Genomic DNA, 21183 nt, shown 5'->3' on the forward strand with positions numbered 1-21183 from the left:
GCCTGAAATTGGGCAAAAGCCTGATAATTCTCATGTCTGACTTAACAGCCCCATTGGTTTCAGATCTAAGTGCCTGATTTCTTTTTATCTATTTTTTTATTTTTCCCTGTGATTCATATAGACATTCGGACTTGCATGCGAGAATACTGCAGGTGGAGTATCTCTGTATAGTGCATTGGGCTATTCCAGCTGAAATCCATACACCCCTATGGAAGACAAGACTTTAATCTCCCGCACAGAGGGGTGTAAAACTCAAATGGAATCACCCATTCAAGTAATCCCATTTGAAATTCACACTCCCTTTGTGGAAGGATAAGGTTGTGTCTTTCATAGGGGGTGTGTGGATTTTGAATGGAATAGCCCATTTAGGGATATCAGGGGAAGGAATATATACATGTAGGATGTCAAAATGATAAATTACCAATCCATGGGGTTTACCTTATAACCAAACTGGGATATAATTCCTGTAACTATATTTCCCGCAAAAAACGCAAAATCTTAAAAAAAAAATTTTTTTTTTAAAGATTTTTTCAAAAATATCAAATAACGCATTTGGAGCCAAAATACGCAAATTGCGGGGCAAATAATGCAATTGCGTATTCTTAGCAGCCCTATATATATAGGTCATATTTTTCAGGCAATCAAGCTGCACCAAAGTGGCTCCTCCACAGCAGCAATTCTATGATCTATGGCATATATTATAGTACTTGCTGATTTCATAGCTCCCCAGAGGTGTGAAAAAGAGCCACTCGGACTGTACTGGATATAAATAAGCCTTACCTTGCGACTCTTGTGGTGGCGAGTCTGACAGTCTTGGTGGGCTGGGTGTCGCACCTGGCCTCGATACTGGCTGCTGGCCTAAGGCTGCAATGCCGCGACCAAAAGGTGCTGCCCCCGCTGCTCCCAGGGCTGCTAGACCTCGTCCTGCGGGTCTGCTGGGAGAGGCCTGGGGCGCTGCTCCAGCTGTAAGAAATATCAAATGGGATAGTATGGTTAACGAACAGCACTTGAAATAGATCAGACTCTTTAGTTTGGCCATGAAAATTACCGAGACTTCTACATATGTATGAATAATATTATGCAGGTCCATCACATTGTGACACCCCTCAGCACTTCCATTTTCATCATCTGTCCCTTTTTCTTGCAAAAATTCTCCCTCCCAGACTCGTTTGAATTAGAACTGAATTTACACAATTAGCAACTTTGTGATGAATCAAATGATTCTAAACAAAAGTCAAAAACACCTTTTGGCGAGACTCAAATAATTAGCACTCAACTTATAGCGCACCACATCATTTATTGTTCAAAGTTCCAGTTACATGTGCTGGTTACTATATACATGTATGCACATTGCACAACATGGCCATGCATTGCGCATTGTGAAACCTGAAGTGTGTAAGAAAGATCAGCTGGTCAAATGCTCCACAAATGACAGTATAACTTTGAACAATTACCGTAACAACAAAAACTTTACATTGTTCCCAATCTGAGTCTTATATGTTTATAATACAGTAGAGTCTTCTTGACAATTTATGTAAACAGTATGTGCATACCTTCTCCGGGCTTAGCTTGTTGCATCTGCTGATACAACTGGGCAAGATGCTGCCCTCGTCCAGTCGGGACATGTCCGGGTTGCGGTGGTGAGCTCCTCTGTTGACCTGTTTCTGCACTTGTCTCACTCTCTCTCGCCTGAGCTCCTGGCGCTCTGGGTGGCTCCTCCAAGAGCTTGAAGAGCGCGGCTCCACGGCCCCCTCTTCCGTAGCCGGCCATTGTTAACTTGTCACTGTTGACTTATCTTTCCTATTCTCTATGTCGATTCTACGATTAATTTACATCAGTTATATACAAGTTAGCTGTAGACAAAAAAAGAGAAGGGAAAAAAAGATACGGTGTTCAAGAGGTAGATCTATTAACACACTGTCCTGCATTTGAGAACCCAAACTGATGAAAATTAGGATTGAAAAATCTTTTAAATTTAATTACACAGGTACACTACAGTACCGAATGTTGCATTTTCCAAAGGGGGCGATTATTAGGTCATTTTTAGAACGATAATTCCCATTAAAATCATTAGGTAAGTCTATAATTCACACTGAAATGACAAACCATGAACTTGGGAACGATCACTTCTGGGTTTACGATCAGACTTTTGGGGAGGCCACCAAATTAAAGCCATTGCCTGCCCTCTTTCAGTTTTTCCCATGTATCAAGACCTTTGTCAACTTCAAGGCATTCTTCATCACTCATTGTGCCCTTCTTTGTCTTTGCCCAGTAGCCTTGAAAATGGGTGTCCTTGCTGAATAGGAAAGTACCAGCGTTTACAGTACCGCACTGGGCGCCAACATGCCCAAGCTCCGCGTATGTCGCTCATTAACATGGTGCTCGCGTCAATCTGAGCAAGGGACTGTCGTTCTTCTCTGAAACCAAGTGAAGTGTAACCTAGATTTCTCGAGCAAAATTTCTTCACAAACAAATCAAAGAAAAGTCTACTGCATATTTAACATTAGTGCGCCCAGTCCTACATGTATAGCTAAAATAATATAGTTTCTCGATCATGAGAGCTCAATAGGCACGCAATGACAATTGCGTTGACGTAAACGCCTGCCACACACGCTTTTGTGAAGCGCTGCATTTCCTGTGCATGCACAATCAATCGCGCTATTGTGTCATTCCACTAAACTTGCGACATTACGCAGTACATTCATACTCTCATGATCGAGAAATTATCATTTTAGCTATAGTACGCCAATTGTGCGTGGGACACATACAGAGCAGGGCTAATAAACAAGCATGAAAGTATGCAGAGAAAAGCTACAAGATTTTGCACAGGTGACTAGTATGACTACCAAAGTCAAGCAGTGTCACTCAAACAAATGTTAGAAGTTCCTGGATGGGACACTTTCGATGTCAGAAGGGAGAGGAATTGTTTAGCTAGCCTATGTTTTACAAAATCCAATATGAGTTGGTAGGAATTTATACAAAGAATCCTACATTCAAACCTCTTCTGCTGCAGGTTTAAGAAGAAATCACCACTTCCATGTTTAAATTCCATTATTCATCAAGAAGGATGTAGTAGGCCTAAACCTATAAAAAATTTTCCCAAGAACTTGCAGAGCATGGAATTCCCTCACTCAAACCACTATATCACTCCAACCCCATCTTTAGGGGTACATTGCGGTGCACCGTAACGCACCCCAAAAAATTGTTGTGTTGCCCTCACACAAGCAAACTTATGTACAAATTTGACTTATGCAAATGAATCAACCACAGCTCATTACAACCCAATGACATCACCAGCTCAAATTACATCTCATTGAAATACATGTTGTATACTGATATAAGTGGAACCAACATTACTCAAATTTTGTAAAAAAAGTTTTTCTGAGGTTTTCAAAGTTTTTCTACGAAAATTTAAGGTTTATTCAAGCTACTTGTGTAGGAAGTACGAGTGGAGACAGTTAAATGTTGATTGACAAAAGTAATATGCATGAACATGTTGTATACTGATATAAGTGGAACCAACATTACTCAAATTTTGTAAAAAAAGTTTTTCTGAGGTTTTCAAAGTTTTTCTACGGAAATTTAAGGTTTATTCAAGCTACTTGTGTAGGAAGTACGAGTGGAGACAGTTAAATGTTGATTGACAAAAGTAATATGCATGAACATTTTTCATAGTCCAGAACAAATTTTCTTGAAAATCCATGCACCTGATTGGTCAGTTCAGTGCATGGGGTTGTAATGTGAGCAGCTCTGTGTACTATTGGTTTGTGGTTTCCCAACTGTGCAATTGATCATCATGGTGGTGGTACCTGGTGTGTTCTCATAATAATTTGTACAGTGCCAAAAAAGCAATGGTGAAAGTTTGATTGTGCCTCAATTGACCGACCCTAATGCTGGTTTCATACTACCCTGCCGCTTGCCGCTATATGCCGTATTGCAGACAAACGGACACAATCAAGACTTGTCATTGGTTGAAACGCCCTGCCGCTTGCCGTTACAGTTACTGTCTCTTATACAATACATTTGAAAAATAATTTTAAAAAAAGAAAGAAAGAACTAAGAATCCTATTTTAAATATATATCCAAATAAAAGCATACAATATTAAGGGGGTACTACACCCCTGCCCAATTTTGTGCCTATTTTTGCATTTTTCTCAAAAATTATAGTGCATTGGGGACAAGTAAGATATGTATATTATAATGGCAAGGACTACAACTACTGCACTGGAAATTTTATTTCAGCATAGACAACAGTTGTGGAGTTACAGTCAAAAATGAGGGAAAACCAATATTTGATCAATAAATCAATAACTACTTGCTTTGAGTTGCTGAATTTTCAGTACAGTAGTTGTAGTACTTGCCCCTGTATATACATATCTTACTTGCCACCAATGTGCTATAATTTCTGAGAAAAAAGAAAAATAGGCACAAAATTGGGCAGGTGTAGTACCCCTTAAGGTAACTGTGTACTCTCAGACATGCATGTAGTAAAAGTGCAATAACTTTGTAATTATTTGTGCAAGACAAATAAAAGTATAGATTTTTATAAAGGCAAGACATCAATAAATCTTAATATAAATACAGATTTGGGGTAAAAACAACAATTATGAAGAAAATCACAAAAAAGTGAGTTTTTGGCAATATTTGTTAGGTACATCATAACAAAAAAACACTCTTTCCAAAATATTTTATTTTGTTTTTAGCTCAATCTTGAGGCTCCATTCCAAAAACGTTTTTTTTATTTTTTTGATATTGGCCTTAGCAGTGTTCGATTTTCATCTATTTTTTTGTGTAGCAAAAATTGCTACTCACTCTCAGATTTGAGTAGCATTCCAAAATTTTGAGTAGCATTTTTTTTTTTCACCATTTTTTCATTTTTTTGTATTTTCTTGTCTTCTCACAGATTACTCTATGCTTTAAAAAATAGCAAAAATCAAACACTGGATACCATCTTAGGCTCTCCGCTCTTATCTATATTGGAAAAGAGAAAGGTCTCACCTTCTTGGAAAATCCACTTAAGAATAACAATAGGCTACAATTGGCAGTTAGTCACAATGGGTGGCAAACAGAATTAACAGATGACACATTTACTGGGACCTTCATTCTTTTAATATTTCTTTCCATATATATAATTTGGACGCAAATTCACATGGCTAATCAAGTATTTTGCGTCCATGTCACATGCATTTGGACGCAGACAAAACTTCGAAATTTTATCCTTAATTGATGATAAAAATATGGAATGTTTATTCTTTTATATTTTTAAGATAATAAAAGCCCCACTATTTTGACCCACCTGCTGAGAATTGAAGTAAATTCTGCAATATTTGTAAATGCAACGTCAGGAAATCGTGCACTTTTTGCATGCTTTCCGAACGATCGCTGTACAGCTGTTTGATCACATGGCCTGGGGAAGTCCCGATTGATTTGTTTACAACGACGACGTGCCGCTAATGTGCGGTGTTTATTTAATTATTTATCACAACCTGACAATACTCAATTTTTAATATTTTAAGTTTATTTTCTCATAAATAATCTAGGTTTCCTTTATTAGTATTATTGTTACGATGAATAAAAGCAATTTTAAAGACAAAATCCAAATGATAACCCTTTTTCGTATTATTTGTGGCAGCGCGTGTTTTAGTTTTTGTAGCATCAACAGCACGTTAATTTAAAAATAGAAACGCGGAAGTGAAAGTACGAACGAAAATTGCTCAAGATTGACAGACTTTGCTCATGTTTTTGCACCTGTTTTTGACCACGTTTCGGACCAAAACTGACAGAGAAATGAGAAAAATTATCATAGCGAATGGAGATGGAATATCACGGCGAAAATGCACTTTAACGGTCGCAAGTAGGCATTTTCCCCCGATATTTTTGGATCGCATTTTTTTGCTACAGGTCTGTGTAGTTGAGTAGCAGCTTGTAAAAAATGACTCGCATTTTGCGATGCGAATCCAGGTAAATCGAACGCTGGGCCTTAGTTTTTGAGATATTGACCATATAAGGCATCAAATTGAACTTTTAAAATTCACAAACGCCTATTTGCACAAAATGATGCCTAAAATCGAAATAGACCAAAATATAAAAAATGAGAAAACCGTTTCTTGAGTCGATCATGCTTTTTACGATGATCATATTTGCTTACCTATAGATGCTGTATTTATTGAGTTATCGTAGTACCTAAATCGTCATTTTACCGAGAAAATGAACATTGAAATAATGGCCGTTAAAGTTTAAAGTGGTCACATTTTGCCCTTTTATCGAATCTCACAGGAGAATGTGGCAGGTTTCGTTTTTCTACCTTATATTATGTGAACATCGGGTAAATCCACAGCCCGTTGAGAAGTTTGAGCGAAATCCATTCATAACTTGATATTCAAATCGAGGAAAAGAACTTGAAAAAACCCACATTTTATCAGCTAAAACGGAGCCATTTGACCACTTGAAATTAGTGTTTCCAAAGGATGTGCCACGCATGCAGATAAGCGTCGCGTATGCGTAGCGTATCTGTGCGTTAACAAATTGCGCGATACGCAGCGCGATGCGTTGTTGCGCGCGTGTCACCCCGCTGATACAACAAAGGTTTTCTCTCTTTTAAAATTGCAAACACGAATGAAATTGTGAAATAAAATCCATAAAATAGCGCAGTTGGAGCTTATAAATCCGGATTTTCTTTCCTTGTATTTATAAAAAACATAACAAAGTAACAAATATCAAAAAAGCTCAATTTTGCGAAAGAAACAACGTCTTGAGTACACAGCCGCGTTAAGGGATCTAAAATGAGCGTTTATTTCGTTTTTATAGTATTTTTTGTGGCACATGAGAGCACCTCAGACCTATCGAATTGTATTCTGAATACGAAGCATGTCTTTCTGATATCAAATAATTTTCATTTTTTGAAAATCACAATATAATACAAATTTTATGACAAATTATAAAAATTTGATATGTTTCGAATTTTTGATATATAACAGTCCTCAAGTAAATTATATAAATCTAATGATATATTTTTAAAGTGTATGTAGCAGGGAGGAAAAGCCGATGGTCAATTGAAAATTTCGACCTTTCATATTGAAGATATGGATTTTTTTCCCAAAAAGACCTAATTTTTTTTGGTTTACTTTAAGATTACTTCAAGTACTGTTAAATATCAAAAATATCAATTTTTAATGATTTGCCATAAAATGTGTATTAAATTGCGAATTTCAAACATTCAAAATTATTTGATATCAGAATGACATTCTTCGTATTCAGAATGCAATTCGATATGTCTGATGTGCTCTAATGTCCCAAAATAAATACTGTCCAAACGCTCATACCCCAGCCCTTAAAGGCCCTTTCAGTGATTTCACAGGAATATTAAAAAAATGGAAATTTGTCAGAGTTGCTTAGAAATAAAGAATAAGTCTACAGAATTTCATTAAACCACTTTTCCCTGAATACATCGACAAATTAGTCAAAAACAGAAGTTTTAGAAAGGTTTTCTACTTCAACTCAGATCGACTCGAGAAAATCGAGATTTTCGTACAGTGCGCCACCAATCGACTGGAAAAACTTCCTAGTCCAGTGTTTCTAACACGGGGAAGTAGAGTCTAAATTGATTTAAAACAGAGTAACAGACGCTTAATTTTTGTAGTAGAAAACAAAATAAGCAATTAAACGTCACCGAGGCAAACTAATGGTCAATTCAAATATGAAAAACAGTTAAAATTGTGTATTTTGTTTAAAATAGTAGCTACTGATGTAATAAGTAGTAGAAACAATACGCAACGCGTGTTGGTATGGTGGAGAGTGAGCTTCTTTCGATCTCGAGTCGGACTTTTGTACTGTCAGTATCAAAAGTCCAGATTCATGTAAATGCTTTATTTTGTTTAAAATACACGGCTTTCGACCGAACCACTAGCAGGCTATGTTAGCACATCTATGCCAATTACAAAGGTACCAAAATCTGAATTTTGATGATTTTTACGATCGTCCGGATGAGCAAATCACTGAATGGGCCTTTAAAGCAAAATTGAGAAAATAGTAATCTGGCAACAGATCAATACACATTTTTTACGGAGTACCTCACTCCGTCTCCGTTTCAGGCTGTCTGTTATGGTCCGGAGGAACACCGTGGAAAACCGGATCTAGTAGTCCACAGATTTTTGACTCGCGTTACGGTGCACCGCTTCGGAGTAGCCGTGGGGGTAATCCAGAGCAGAGTAGCCGCAGCGGCAAGCGGCAGGAAAGTATGCTGGAGGCTTAACTCCTGAAAAATCAGGGTCGCATTGTTTTTCTTTGAATGATGATTTTTTACAGATTTGTTCAAAAAATCAATGTTTTAAACTTAAAATTAATATTTTATTGAAAGGACTATACTAGTTACTGTCTCTTATACAATACATTTGAAAAATAATTTAAAAAAAAGAAAGAAAGAACTAAGAATCCTATTTTAAATATATATCCAAATAAAAGCATACAATATTAAAGCAAAATTGAGAAAATAGTAATCTGGCAACAGATCAATACACATTTTTTACGGAGTACCTCACTCCGTCTCCGTTTCAGGCTGTCTGTTCCGGTCCGGAGGTACACCGTGGAAAACCGGATCTAGTAGTCCACAGATTTTTGACTCGCGTTACGGTGCACCGCTTCGGAGTAGCCGTGGGGGTAATCCAGAGCAGAGTAGCTCCAGAATACACATCCAGTGCAGTGCAGTGAGAAATTGGATATTTCAATTATTTGGATACAAATGGCTGAATGAATGTGGCAAAATTGCTATGGAATTAGTACCAAAACAACTGATGATGATGATAACTTTTGATAAGACTCGAGGGAGCTTAGAGCATTCATAAAAATCAAAAGATTGCTAAATTTTTTATTCTTCTAATTTTATTTTTAAGCTTACCAAAACAACAGGCCTATCAATCTGCATCATCAGTCAAGTTGATTTTACCAATAGGTAAGCATTTAGAGGGGCTAATTAAAATATGAAAATAATCTTTAGTGATTTAGGCTAGATCACAATAAACAGCATGAACAGAGGAAGGTATTCTTTAAATATTAAATGCTTGACGTACAAGACCAATAATATGAACAAACATGATACATAAATAAAACATAATTTTAGAACAAAAACACTCACGCAACATGACAACCCTTTCTACAAAATGTAACCGTCCAAAATAAACGATTGTTGTTGACAAAATCGGAAAGAAGAACACATTTAGTATCCATTTTTGATGATATAATGACTTTGACAGATATCAGAAACCCTTATTTTATAATTCAAATATCTCAATTTATGTGTGACAATGATAAATTGTCCAAAATTTACCTATATTTGCTAAAATATAGCGCCCAAAGTGTCACATCTTCTTATCATCACGTTTCCACAGTTCATGGTTCAGCGCTGAAATGACCTCTGACGTCATTTTCGTCACTTTCCGGATCAAGTTCGGGCACGTATGAATAACCTTTGACCCTAAAATGTAAACTCATAAATATTCATAAATTTTTACCAAATATGGATCTTACGTCATGTATAAATTAAATTTGCAATGCAAATTTCCAGTGTTGCCCAATCAAAAAATCTCCCGCCATTCGATTAGTGGTCGCGCGAATTATTTCCCGCAATTTCATAGTCGTCACTGCAGTGCTTGAGTGTGGACGTGTGTGGTTGTTTCTCTGCTGTCAACACAATTTTATTTTGCAAAATCTACTTCTGTCTTCTTAGATTGTTGTAAAAACACAAATAAATTAAATCAAAATGTTTGAAGCAAGACTTGTACAAGGATCCATCCTCAAGAAGGTTTTGGACGCTCTCAAAGAGTTGATCACAGACGCAAGATGGGAATGCACAAGCACCGGTAAGCTTACTCAAAAAGAAATGTCATGCATCATATTAAATGTATTTTTATGTTTGCTTGAATATTTGTTATGTTTGCTTGAATATGAAAAATTATTGTTTAATGCTATGATGTTGGCGCAATAGTTGAGCATGTACTTTTTGTTTAGGATCTCGGGCTATGCCTTTCGAGTTGCACAGATTTTCTTTGTTTATGAACAATACCATGATCATGATACATGTCATGATGTGAACTTTCTTAAAACAATTCAATCAGCTGCATGTTGCCATTTGAATTAGGCCAGAGAATTGATGTTTGTTTACTTAACCAAATGTTATTAAAAAAAATTAAGGACAACCATTTTTTTCTTAATAAATCGGTTTTTGCTCATGTTGTCCCCATGTTCACTTTTTTTTCATGATTTTGACATCCCCCTGGTAAATATTTTTTCTTAACTTTCGAGAGGGCCATGTTCGTTAAGTAAAGGAATGATCATATCTTCATGATGTTCAAACAAATCACAATGAATCTGTCATGTCTGTACTGTGAATCGACTTTCACACGCCTATAAGTTATTTTGATGAGTCGCCTTTTTTATCTTTTGAGTATTCGGGCAGTTTTGAATTTATACTAACGTCAACGAGTGCAATTTGAGCAACATTTTGGATGTGATCAGCTGTGTTTACTTCTGAACTACAATTGGCTTTGGCCCTTGCTTACATCATGGTGTCTCCCCCAAAAAAAAAAAACAACAAAGAAAATTGTATCCAGGTATTAGTAATCAATGATCCTAATTGTTTTTTGCTTGCAGGAATGACATTACAAGCCATGGATTCTAGTCACGCTGTTCCCTTTGCGGTCTGTTACTTAGAGAAGATGCATTTGAAAAATACAGATGTGATCGTCAAATCACCCTAGGAATGAATCTTGGAGTGTAAGTATTGTACTTTTAGAATCGAAGTCGATGTTATTTTTTCCACAAATGAAATTGGAGCTATCCGATGTAGAAACCTCTAAATTGAACAATAATGGGCCTAATTACTTAGTTTGTGCAGATGTCCCAGGCAAAGGCAAAGCACTTCAAAAATATTCTCTCATGCTCTAACCCTCTCAGAGATTTTTATTGGGCTCTTTTTTCTGATGTGGGCAGGTCCCCCCTTCCATTAGCGTGCCAATATGGCTTGAAATGTGGTGGCTGAAAAGAACAAAAAAAAATTGCTGAAAGGTGGGATGCCCCTTTCCCCTCTTTTTTTCTGATTTTGACAAGAACTTACTACCCAAATTTGTCCTGGTATATTAATTTAAAATTCTTAATGCAAATTTTCTTTACATTTTGGGTAAAAATGCACCACCACTTTTACCCTTGAGAATTGAGACCCTTGTGACCTCCCCATCTCTTGGTAGTCTATCCATTTCATTGGCCTTGAAAAGTTGAAAGGATTACCCACAAATTGTGACAAAATTTAGTCGCTGAATCTCTAAAATTGTCCTCTTAATTGTAAGCTCCCTATTTCCAAAGCATCTGGGCTTCAAATTTACCTGTTTTGTTTTGTTTGTTTTTTTTTTTAGAATGTCAAAAATTATGAGATGTGCGAGCAACGATGACATCATCACCATGCAATCAGAGGATGACCCCGACACACTGACATTCAAGTTTGAATCGAAAGAGGGAGAGAGGGACTCTGAGTATGAGGTTAAGCTTTCAGACATTGACGGTGAACATTTAGGCATTCCAGTAAGTATTGTGATTTGTGATGCCGACTATGGACTAAAATGGCCTCATCCCAATGGCATAGTTCAATAACCTCAATTAAACACAAGTGCAAAATTTGACCTCAAGTTGCAGAGTATGTGGTTTAGTACCCGAATTTTCTAAGGTCATTCAATGAATGTACAAATGTATTGGGGTTAAAGAACTGCCCTGATAGATTGTTGTGGATCCTAGTGATATTGGGCAACTTCGGCTCTAATCGAGGCCACCTGTGGCAAGTTGTAAATGGTAGCGGGCAAGTTAAACATGGCCAACTCAATTGCTAGCTGCTCCACTGATAAAAAAATAAGCTATATGTAAGTCCTGAATGCTGAGCTTCTTTGTTTAATTTAAACAAAGGATGCATTGTTCAGTTTCCTTTAGCAGTGACCTTAAGGTCAAATCTGTTCTGTTGTACCGTACTTAAGTTACATTCTATATAACTGGTTGACCCAAAATGAACTGTACATGTTACACTCATAAAGGTGTGTACTAACCTTCTATCTAATTATGATTGCAGGACCAAGATTACTCTGTTACCATCAAAATGCCATCACATGAATTAGCTCGCATCTGTCGAGATCTCAGCCAGCTCGGCGACACACTAGAAATCGCAGTCACAAAGAATGGCGTGCAATTCAGAACAGAAGGGGATGCTGGACAAGGGAAAGTCAACTTGAAACAAGTCACAAATGCAGACAAAGAAGAAGACAATGTAAGTGTCAAACAGGGATCAAAATACACGGGGTCAAAGGGCAATTCGCCCCAATTTTCCCAAAATAGCTCCCATGGAAAAGAATTGTCAATGTCAAAATGCACACAAGGGCTATTTTTCATGGAATCTGTCAAAAAATAGCCCTCGTAATCAAAAAAGTATTTTGAGCCCTGGTGTCAAATTTGAGAGAAAATTTCAGTGTTTTAAAAAATATATTTCAAAATATCACAAGCTCGGTGTGACAGTGTCAAGACAAGAGCAAAATGAATCTATACTGGGCTTACTCAAGCCTCGAATTTGCACACAATATGAAGTTAAGCTACAGTCCTTTGCTATCGTTTTTTCCTAGCATTCAAAATATATTTGGGTGATAATAATGGGGTTTAACAGAATATGGCCCCCTGTCCAAACCACAGCCTTAATCACTGAATATCATCACCTTTATCAAATTGAACATTAAAATTGGCTAATTATAAGTGGGCTGAATTGTGTAGCGCCCCTTAAAATATTTATTTTGACCCTTTGACCTCATACTGCATGAATCCATTGAATTGAAAAAGGAAAGGTTAGCATTATAAAGCTGCGAAATAATCCCACTCACATTTCCTGGATTTACAAATGAGCTGCGCACAGGCCGCAAGAAACATTTGTGCCTTTTGCTTCATTTTCTAACCATTCGTACAACTTTTCTGCCCATTTCAGATCTCAATTGACATGGAGGAGCCAGTGTCACTGACCTTTGCCAGCCGTTACATGTGTTTCTTCACCAAGGCTACACCTCTATCACCAACAGTCCAACTTCAAATGACCAAAGATTCACCCCTAGGTGAGTAATGACCACAATAGCCCCATCCCAATGGCATAGTCCAATAATATCAATTACAAAGTCATAGTGCAAAATTTGACCTCAAGATGCAGAGTATGAGGTTTTTGTACTCAAAGGTCATTCAATGAATGTACAAATGTATTGGAGTTTAAGAACTGCCCCTGATAGATGAGCATGTTGTGGATCCTAGTTTGAGCGAGCACCTTCAATGCAGTACTACAGGCTTAAATTAAGAACATATAGTAACTAAAGAAAATTTGAAAGTGAAATCTTGTTAAAAGTAATCAAGAAACCTGAGATTTCAGATGTCCCGAAGTGAAATTAGGTGATGGTCTAAAACCTCACCTGGCATTAGTCTTAAATGCTCATTAGTCCATGACTGAACATATTTAATTCATGACAAAAAATTTGCCGCCTGACGGATTCAATCACAAGTTTGTCAATTTAAAACTTTCGAACTTGAAACTTTCATTCATTAATACCAGATTTGCTAAAGATAAGAAAAACATGTAGGGTCCTAAGTTTCAAGGCAATTTGGTTAAATTGCGCTAGGACACCAAGACAGTCGCATGCCAAAGAATGTTTTCAAAGTTACCCATTGAAGAGGGGCTCCACCAAGACAAAGGTGTTGGCCAGGGGTAGCACTAGGTTTTAAATCCAGGGGTTCTCAGAACCCCTGAACCCCCTGAAAGTGTTAAAAATATGCGCTCAAATCCTAAAATGAGGGGTTCTCTAGTCAAGTATTGGCTCAAGACCCAAAAAAAATTCGGATTCCCCCCTCAAAACGCCCATTACCCCCCTGTCGTAAATAACGATCACTCCCTAACCAACTATCTGGCTTTTAAAGAAAGTTCCCACGCAGTGTACTTGCTATAAAAGTGTTGCTTTATGCCATAAAAGTTCAGCGAATTCCATAAAATGCAGTTCAACTTTGGCAAAGTGCAGAATTCAACAGCATTGCAAGTCACATGTGACGAGTGAAAAAGCCATGATTTACTCAATAAAAATGACATTTCATTGCTAATGAGTTCAGTTTAGGCCAAATATCATGATATTTATTGAATTACTGGAGTATTTTGACTATAAAACATAATTCAAGGGCAAATTTGTGTCACCTGTTCCGTCTGCGGCCTCGTATTTCACCGCTGGCATATCTCTACACACCACCCTTGAAGCATTCCTTACCGATCCCTAGAATTAGAAATTACCAACTCACGTGACGTGTCGTCATTCAGTACTGCAATAAAACTCATCAGTGATTCTATACAATATCACAATCTGTGTTAAATTACGCTGGAGGTGTGTATTTTATTTTTATTTTTAAATTATGTTACAATGCTACGGCGACTTCACATCAACATTTATGTTATTGCATTTTATGTTACATAATTTCTGGACAGGTCGTAAATATTGGAGATCGAAGCTTTTATTTTTCTTTCACATGTTTTCATTTTTCTGCGCAAGCATGAAAACCCCGAACTGGTATGCAAAATGAATAGATGCGCTCAAACTTAAAAAAATGCGCGTCAGCGCGTGGCGCGCAAGAACGCAACTTAGCGCGACCCCTGGTGTTGGCCTTGGGTCGTTAAGGTCCCTGAATGTTTGTTTTTTGGTCATTGAAACTGGTAATTTTGATGACAACACATTGTGATAAAAAATCATCTCGGCTTACTGACCCCATGGTTTGGTAATTTGCATATTAATTTGTTTTTCTCTTTTTCTTTCTAGTTGTTGAATACAAGATTGGAGACTCTGGTCACCTACGTTTCTTCTTGGCACCAAAGATCGAAGAAGACGAAAATTAAATTTTGGGAGCTTGAAAACTTTTGAAAAAGCCAGAACTCTAAATACCCTCAATTGAATGTGTGAATATTGTTCCAGAATACCTTTGTTTCTGTCACTGATTGTTACATGTCCCTCAGGATTAGAATCACACAGTCTTTGATGTGTAGACATAAAAATGTCTGTTAAAATCAATTAGCGGGTTCTTTGCGAAATTCTAGCATTGCTCATTCAGTATCAGAGGCGGAAAACATCAATTTGCGAATTGTTCAAAGTGACGGAAGTAAAGAGGTATTCTACCAATCGATCCACACAATTCAAGTAAGTTATTGATGACGCCAGGGTGAATCTTTTGCACACATTTGCTGCATCATTTGTGACAACATTGGATCCAAAAAACAGTTTGGTTCCCCATATTTTGTAAGGCTGGGAAATTTGGGTGGGTTCTCGGGTGCCAGGTTACCAAAGGTCATTATTTAATGTTTACAAGCTTTGCCCCAGCCTAGTTTGCCTAAAAAGCCACATAATCCTATTACGAGAGGTCGGAGTTAAACGTCAAACAAAGCTGTTCAAATTCAGTGCAAATTTCACTTTACTTGATCCTATAATTCGAGACCGAATTAAGATTTGTTAGCATTATATGACGTTCTGTCAATCAGGCCGAAACTGCCGTACTGCGCAGGTCAGCAACCAATTACGCCTCTTTAATTTTGTCTTTGTGATTATACCTGCTCCTAAATTACCTGGGCACAACAATCCCAGCCTTGCTCTTATGTCAGAAAATGGCTCTTGTATTTTTCCAGTTCACATTTTTTTCTGAAGTGTTGGGAGTTGGATTGCAGTAGTAGTTTACAAACATTTCTATTATCTGCTATTGTCAAGACAATGTATATAGTTAACTTGTTAAATTAAAGTCTTGGTTCTCAACTTCCAATACTTCAAAAAAAATCAACTGATTTACGACTTGTCTTATTTGAAACATCAAAACAAAAAAGTAAAAACAATGGTGGCAAATATATATAAATTGGATATATATAATTCATTTCTATGTTAATAGTTTTCTACTGAAAAAAATATTTTTATTTAAAGGTAAACAACCCGCATACACATACCCAATCCTGCTTTTTGTACCAGTTGTGTTACAGCCATAATTTTCAATCTTTAAAATTGGTAATATTTTAACACATCCCAATCACATGATGCAGACTATCAACCAACAGGGAAAATCTGTGTGCTGTGAATTCTCGCATATATTGGAACAAATCGTACATGCGTTTACGACAGTATTTGGTATGTGCGTAGCAGTTCATGGAACAATTGGCCCTCGGTTAACGAACGGGTGATGCCAGGACTTGACCTGTTGGTGGTTGGTCTGTTTATTTTCTAGTCTGCAGTTCTTCAGGGGTGAACCAAACCTGCCTGGTTATCAAATTAATCGGTGACGTTAAATCAGCATCATTAACCTGTCAAATTCAGAGGTAACCTTGTCACTGATTAATTTGAAAACCAGGCATGTTTGGTTCACCCCAGAAAAACGGATCTGGAGGGACTTCCTAATTGGAATCTGCCTAATTCATTGTGCTTTTAGGACATTTCATTTCATTTTTGGAAGAAAGAAAAACAAGTTATATTGAAATTTTATATATTATGGCTTTAACTAAATAAAACCAGCATGGTGAAAGTATGTGGGATTGCCTTTTATTTCTGGAAGCAAAAACATCAAAGTAACTGTACAAGAGTCTTTTAACATTGTTTATTGAAGATGGTACATTGAAAGAGAAAAATATACATGTATTAACACAAATTTCACTTGTGTCAGTTGTGTGTTACTAAAGGGTTCACAACTTCCCCCCCCCCCCACTAAATACTTTTTTAAATTGTAAAATATTTGACAAATGTGTAAAAAGGTATGGGTAGGCTTATTATAGCGACACTTCGTCATTGCATTCAGAATGGTTCATTATGTAAAGAAAGACGGTTTTAAACAGTTGCATCTGAGTCCATAGGAGGCAGGTCTCGAACAATGCAGTAGGCCAGGTGCCCAGGTCTATTCATGTGTTTGTTAAAGAAAACCAGACTGCTATGGACTCAGGTGCAACTTTGAAATCAGCCTCTTGACCGTACTTGTGCGACACTATAAATTGGTCCACATGAGTAAAACAAATAGGGCTATACATACCTTCTTACATTTTGTCAAATGTTTTTTGACTTTTTTTAAAAAGTACATGAAAGTTGCAGACCCTATATTTGAGTCTCAACTTGGGATGGAGCTACAGATAGGTGGGGTAAGGCAGTAGGGTAGGTTTGGGAAGTCGATTGTTGTACCCAGAAAAGTTAGCTTGCACTTACCATAATTCCATTGCTCCTATTTCAATTTTCTGTACTAATTTTATTTCTTATCGACCCATGTTTTGCCAGTCTTGTTCTCAAAATGAACACGAAAGGGATCCTGAAGTGTTGGGGCGAGGTACAGAGTTGTTGGGTGGTGTAAAGAAAATCCTATTGGGGTCCCAAGTGGCAGGGGCCATTTTGGGCTTTTTGTCAGAAGTGGACTTTCATCCCTGTTATCAACATGCCTCAATTCTGCAAGTAGATAGGCTGTCCCATTATGATTGGGCCACAAAAAAACCCGTTTGTCTCAAAGCTCACGAGAAATTTAAAAACAAATGCGAAATGCGATTTTTTTTTTTTTTTTATTCCCGACTTTTTCATGGTATTTTGATTTAAAAAAGTCAGATTTTTGCAGATTTTTTTCTGGAAAAATCTAAAAAATTGGTTTTTTTAAATAAAAAATTCCGCATTTCTTTTTTGTCAAATCGTGCGATTTTACAAATGCGCGCGCAAGCTTTGAGAAAAACCTTTTTTTTTTTGGCCTTGTCCTCCATCCACTTTTTTGTTGGGTGTGTTTGAAACGACTACCTTCTCCAAACGTACCATTGGATCCACCTGAAATGATCAGACTTCATTCTTTATACAGGGTGTCCCTGAAACAACTATCGTTGGAAACTGATTTTTTTTTGGTATTTTAATGCATAAACCAAACATAACTAAATAACTGGTGGAGGAAAAAATCAACAAATACATACTTTTGACAATTGAATACCTGAGTGGAAGAAGGGCCCAACTCCATCAAAACTGTTTTCGAAATATTAAGAAAAAACTTCATATTTGGAAACGTTTTATAGGCAGAGTGTTTTCATCTTTAAGGGACCTTTAATACATGAATATACAATATTACATACATTCGCAATTGTGTATGATGTTTCCATGGCAACGGTACAGGTCTTAATACGAGCTGGAGTTGGGCCCTTCTTCCACTAATATACTGCAAGTACCAGTTCCGTAAGCAGATGTGTTATAAATAGCAACAGAAATTTGGTAATTATCCGTTAATTACACAAATACAGGGTGTCCCAAAGAAAGAGGCCCCTCATTGCGCCCTCTTATTCTCCTATATCTGAAAACTTAATCAAATATATTTGAGTTGTTAGCTTTAATAAACCAAAACAATTTTATCAATCGGTTCACAACTTTTGAAGATATGCTCTTTTAAAGAAATGTACCTGTTTTCACTCTGTCCACGGAGAAGGTTTGGCTACTTCAAAGATTAAAAAGGAGTACACATACCATGCATGAATATCAAACATTCCTCAGTGATAACTTTATAAAACAACTTTATTTATGGAATGGGCTTTATGGGGTTTATGGGCAATGGATTTTGTTAATAGTGTCATTAATTTGTGGGTAAAATGGATGCCGAATGGGACTTCTTTTGCTTTACTTGCAATTACTTATTTTTTCTTGGTTATTTATGCCTTTTTGTTTTATTATGTTTCTTACTTTCTTACTTTGTTGTTTCTTGATTTCTTTTTTATTTACAACATAAGTCATTTCTCTTTTTAGGATAAAAGGTAGCCCTAAAAGGCTGTTTGGTTTGTCTTTGGTTCTTCTGAACTGAGTTTACTGTGCTGCTCTGCCCTCTACCTGATTGCCTCCTTGGCGAATACAGGTTTCAGTCCCGGTCCTCATTGCATCAATTGCGTTGCGTACCATCCTTTTGCGCCGGATACTTGCGAATGCACTCAGTAATACGTCTCTGAAGATCTTAGATTTTGCCACAAAGGAAAAAAAGTGGTGTGAGGTCTGGTGATCGTGCAGGCCACTCCACAGCATGAGCCACCCCAACCACTCTGTTTGCTATCCGTGGACAGAGTGAAAAACGGGTACTTTTATTCAAAAGGGCATATCTTCAAAAGTTGTGAGCCGATTGAAATATATGTTTTGGTTTATTAAAGCTAACGATTTATGGTTTCTTTACATACCAAAATATATTTAATCAACTTTTCAGAAATAGGAGAAAAAGAGGGCGCAATGAGGGGCCTCTTTTTTTTGGGACACCCTGTAGAAGCGTGTAATATGTTAGCAAGAATGTTTATTGTAGTGAAAAGCAGATTTCATGGATGAGCAGAATTCCTCTTTAACCTAATGAGAAGGGCCCAACTCCATGGAGTTGGGCCTTTCTTCCATGAAAACCATGATTAAGTGTACGTCGAAGACTATTTAGAGAGTGGATTTTGGCTCATCTTTCACACACAAGGAAGAACAATCTGCTGGCAATAAAATGCTGGGTCTAACTCATTTTTGTAAAAAATTGGAGTTGGGCCCTTCTTCCACTCAGGTATTCAATTGATCACTCCGTTTTTGAAATAAAATAATTTTATGTCAAATATCTGTCAATGGCAATAGACTCCTCATGCACTGATTATGCGTTGTGATTAGCACTCCGGATACAGATCATCGATTGATATTTGAATCTGTGAAATGGTTTGAAAATGAAGGAGTTGCATAAAATTCATGTTTCGTGAACGGTGTGGTCAATTGTCCAAATTTGAAACGTAGGTAATAGCCAATTTATTCCTCAACCACACCAGTTGTTTAGTTGTGGCGTTAAAATACCTAAGCAATTAAATTTTTGGCGAAACAGTTCTTTCAGGGACACCCTATATATGTGACCGTACACCACGAATGAGCCGTAAAGTTGGCCAGGTCAATTTTGTTTTATTTTGTGTTTATAAAATATATATCATAAGCTTTTAAATGGTATATCATTTGACTTCGAACAATATCCAGAAGCGGGGTTTGTTGAACTTTGCTCCTTCAACAAAATGGTACCTCTTTTTATTTTTCCTACATTGCTGGTAATAAATATCAAACAGTCATTTCAGATCATCCCAAGTCAACAAGATTCAGGAATGTCCTCATTGTTAATTGTTGGTTAATATACATACCTAGACAAAATACAATACTTTGTAACCCACCACTTGAACAAGATTTAGCCAAAGCAAACAAAGACTAGCACTATTTAAGAATTCTATAGACATAGGTAGAAGCTCATTATCCTCTTCAACAATAGGATTATTGATAAAAGGTGTTTGACTGACGCTATCAAAATGAGATACATGTAGCACATTTTACACTAACTCAGAATACAATTTGCTGACTTTACTGCTCATTTGTGGTGTACGGTCACATTATATTTAAGGTGGCTGTGTACTCTCAGACATGCATGTAGTAAAAGTGCAATAACTTTGTAATTATTCACAAAAACATATAAAAGTATACATTTTTATGAAGGCAAGACATCAATAAATCTTAATATAAATACAGATTTGGGGTAAAAACAACAATTTTGAAGAAAATCACAAAAAGTGAGTTTTTGGCAATATTTGTTAGGTACATCATAACAAAAAACACTCTTTCCAAAATATTTTATTTTGTTTTTAGCTCAATCTTGAGGCTCCATTCCAAAAACGGTTTTTTATTTTTTTGATATTGGCCTTATTTTTTGAGATATTGACCATATAAGGCATCAAAATGAACTTTTAAAATTCAAAAACGCCTATTTGCACAAAATGATGTCCAAAATCGGAAATAGACCAAAATATAAAAAAATGAGAAAACCGTTTCTTGAGTTGATCATGCTTTTTACGATGATCATATTTGCTTACCTATAGATGATGTATTTATTGAGTTATCGTGTACCTAAATCGTCATTTTACCGAGAAAATGAACATTGAAATAATGGCCGTTGAAGTTTAAAGTGGTCACATTTTGCACTTTCATCGAATCTCACAGGAGAAGGCGACAGTCTTCGCTTTTGTAACTTATATTACGTGAACATCGGGTAAATCCACAGCCCCTTGAGAAGTTTGAGCGAAATCCATTCATAACTTGATATTTAAATCGGGGAAAGAACTTGAAAAACCCACATTTTATC

General features: G+C 36.8%; 2 protein-coding genes across 2 annotated transcripts in view; one reads left to right on the forward strand and one right to left on the reverse strand.

The window, feature by feature from the left end:
* The window catches only part of LOC140171905 (piwi-like protein 1), a 36550-nt gene extending 27125 nt beyond the window's left edge, over window positions 1–9425 (reverse strand). The window contains exons 1-3 of the mRNA XM_072195248.1: window positions 9323–9425; window positions 1554–1853; window positions 781–963 (exon numbers count right to left, since the gene is read on the reverse strand). Of these exons, the coding sequence (XP_072051349.1) occupies window positions 781–963; window positions 1554–1770 (400 nt within the window). The 5' untranslated portion in view covers window positions 1771–1853; window positions 9323–9425. The remainder of the gene's footprint in view (window positions 1–780; window positions 964–1553; window positions 1854–9322) is intronic.
* A 195-nt stretch (window positions 9426–9620) lies between these two features.
* Window positions 9621–16710, forward strand: LOC140171906 (proliferating cell nuclear antigen-like). The gene is given in 7 exon segments (XM_072195249.1): window positions 9621–9854; window positions 10645–10679; window positions 10682–10767; window positions 11403–11568; window positions 12104–12298; window positions 13001–13124; window positions 14853–16710. Coding segments are annotated over 7 exon segments (783 nt in total). The 5' UTR covers window positions 9621–9754; the 3' UTR covers window positions 14930–16710.
* The last annotated feature ends 4473 nt before the right edge of the window (window positions 16711–21183 follow it).

This window comes from Amphiura filiformis, chromosome 15 (genome assembly GCF_039555335.1).
Source record: "Amphiura filiformis chromosome 15, Afil_fr2py, whole genome shotgun sequence".
Classification (NCBI taxonomy): domain Eukaryota; kingdom Metazoa; phylum Echinodermata; class Ophiuroidea; order Amphilepidida; family Amphiuridae; genus Amphiura; species Amphiura filiformis.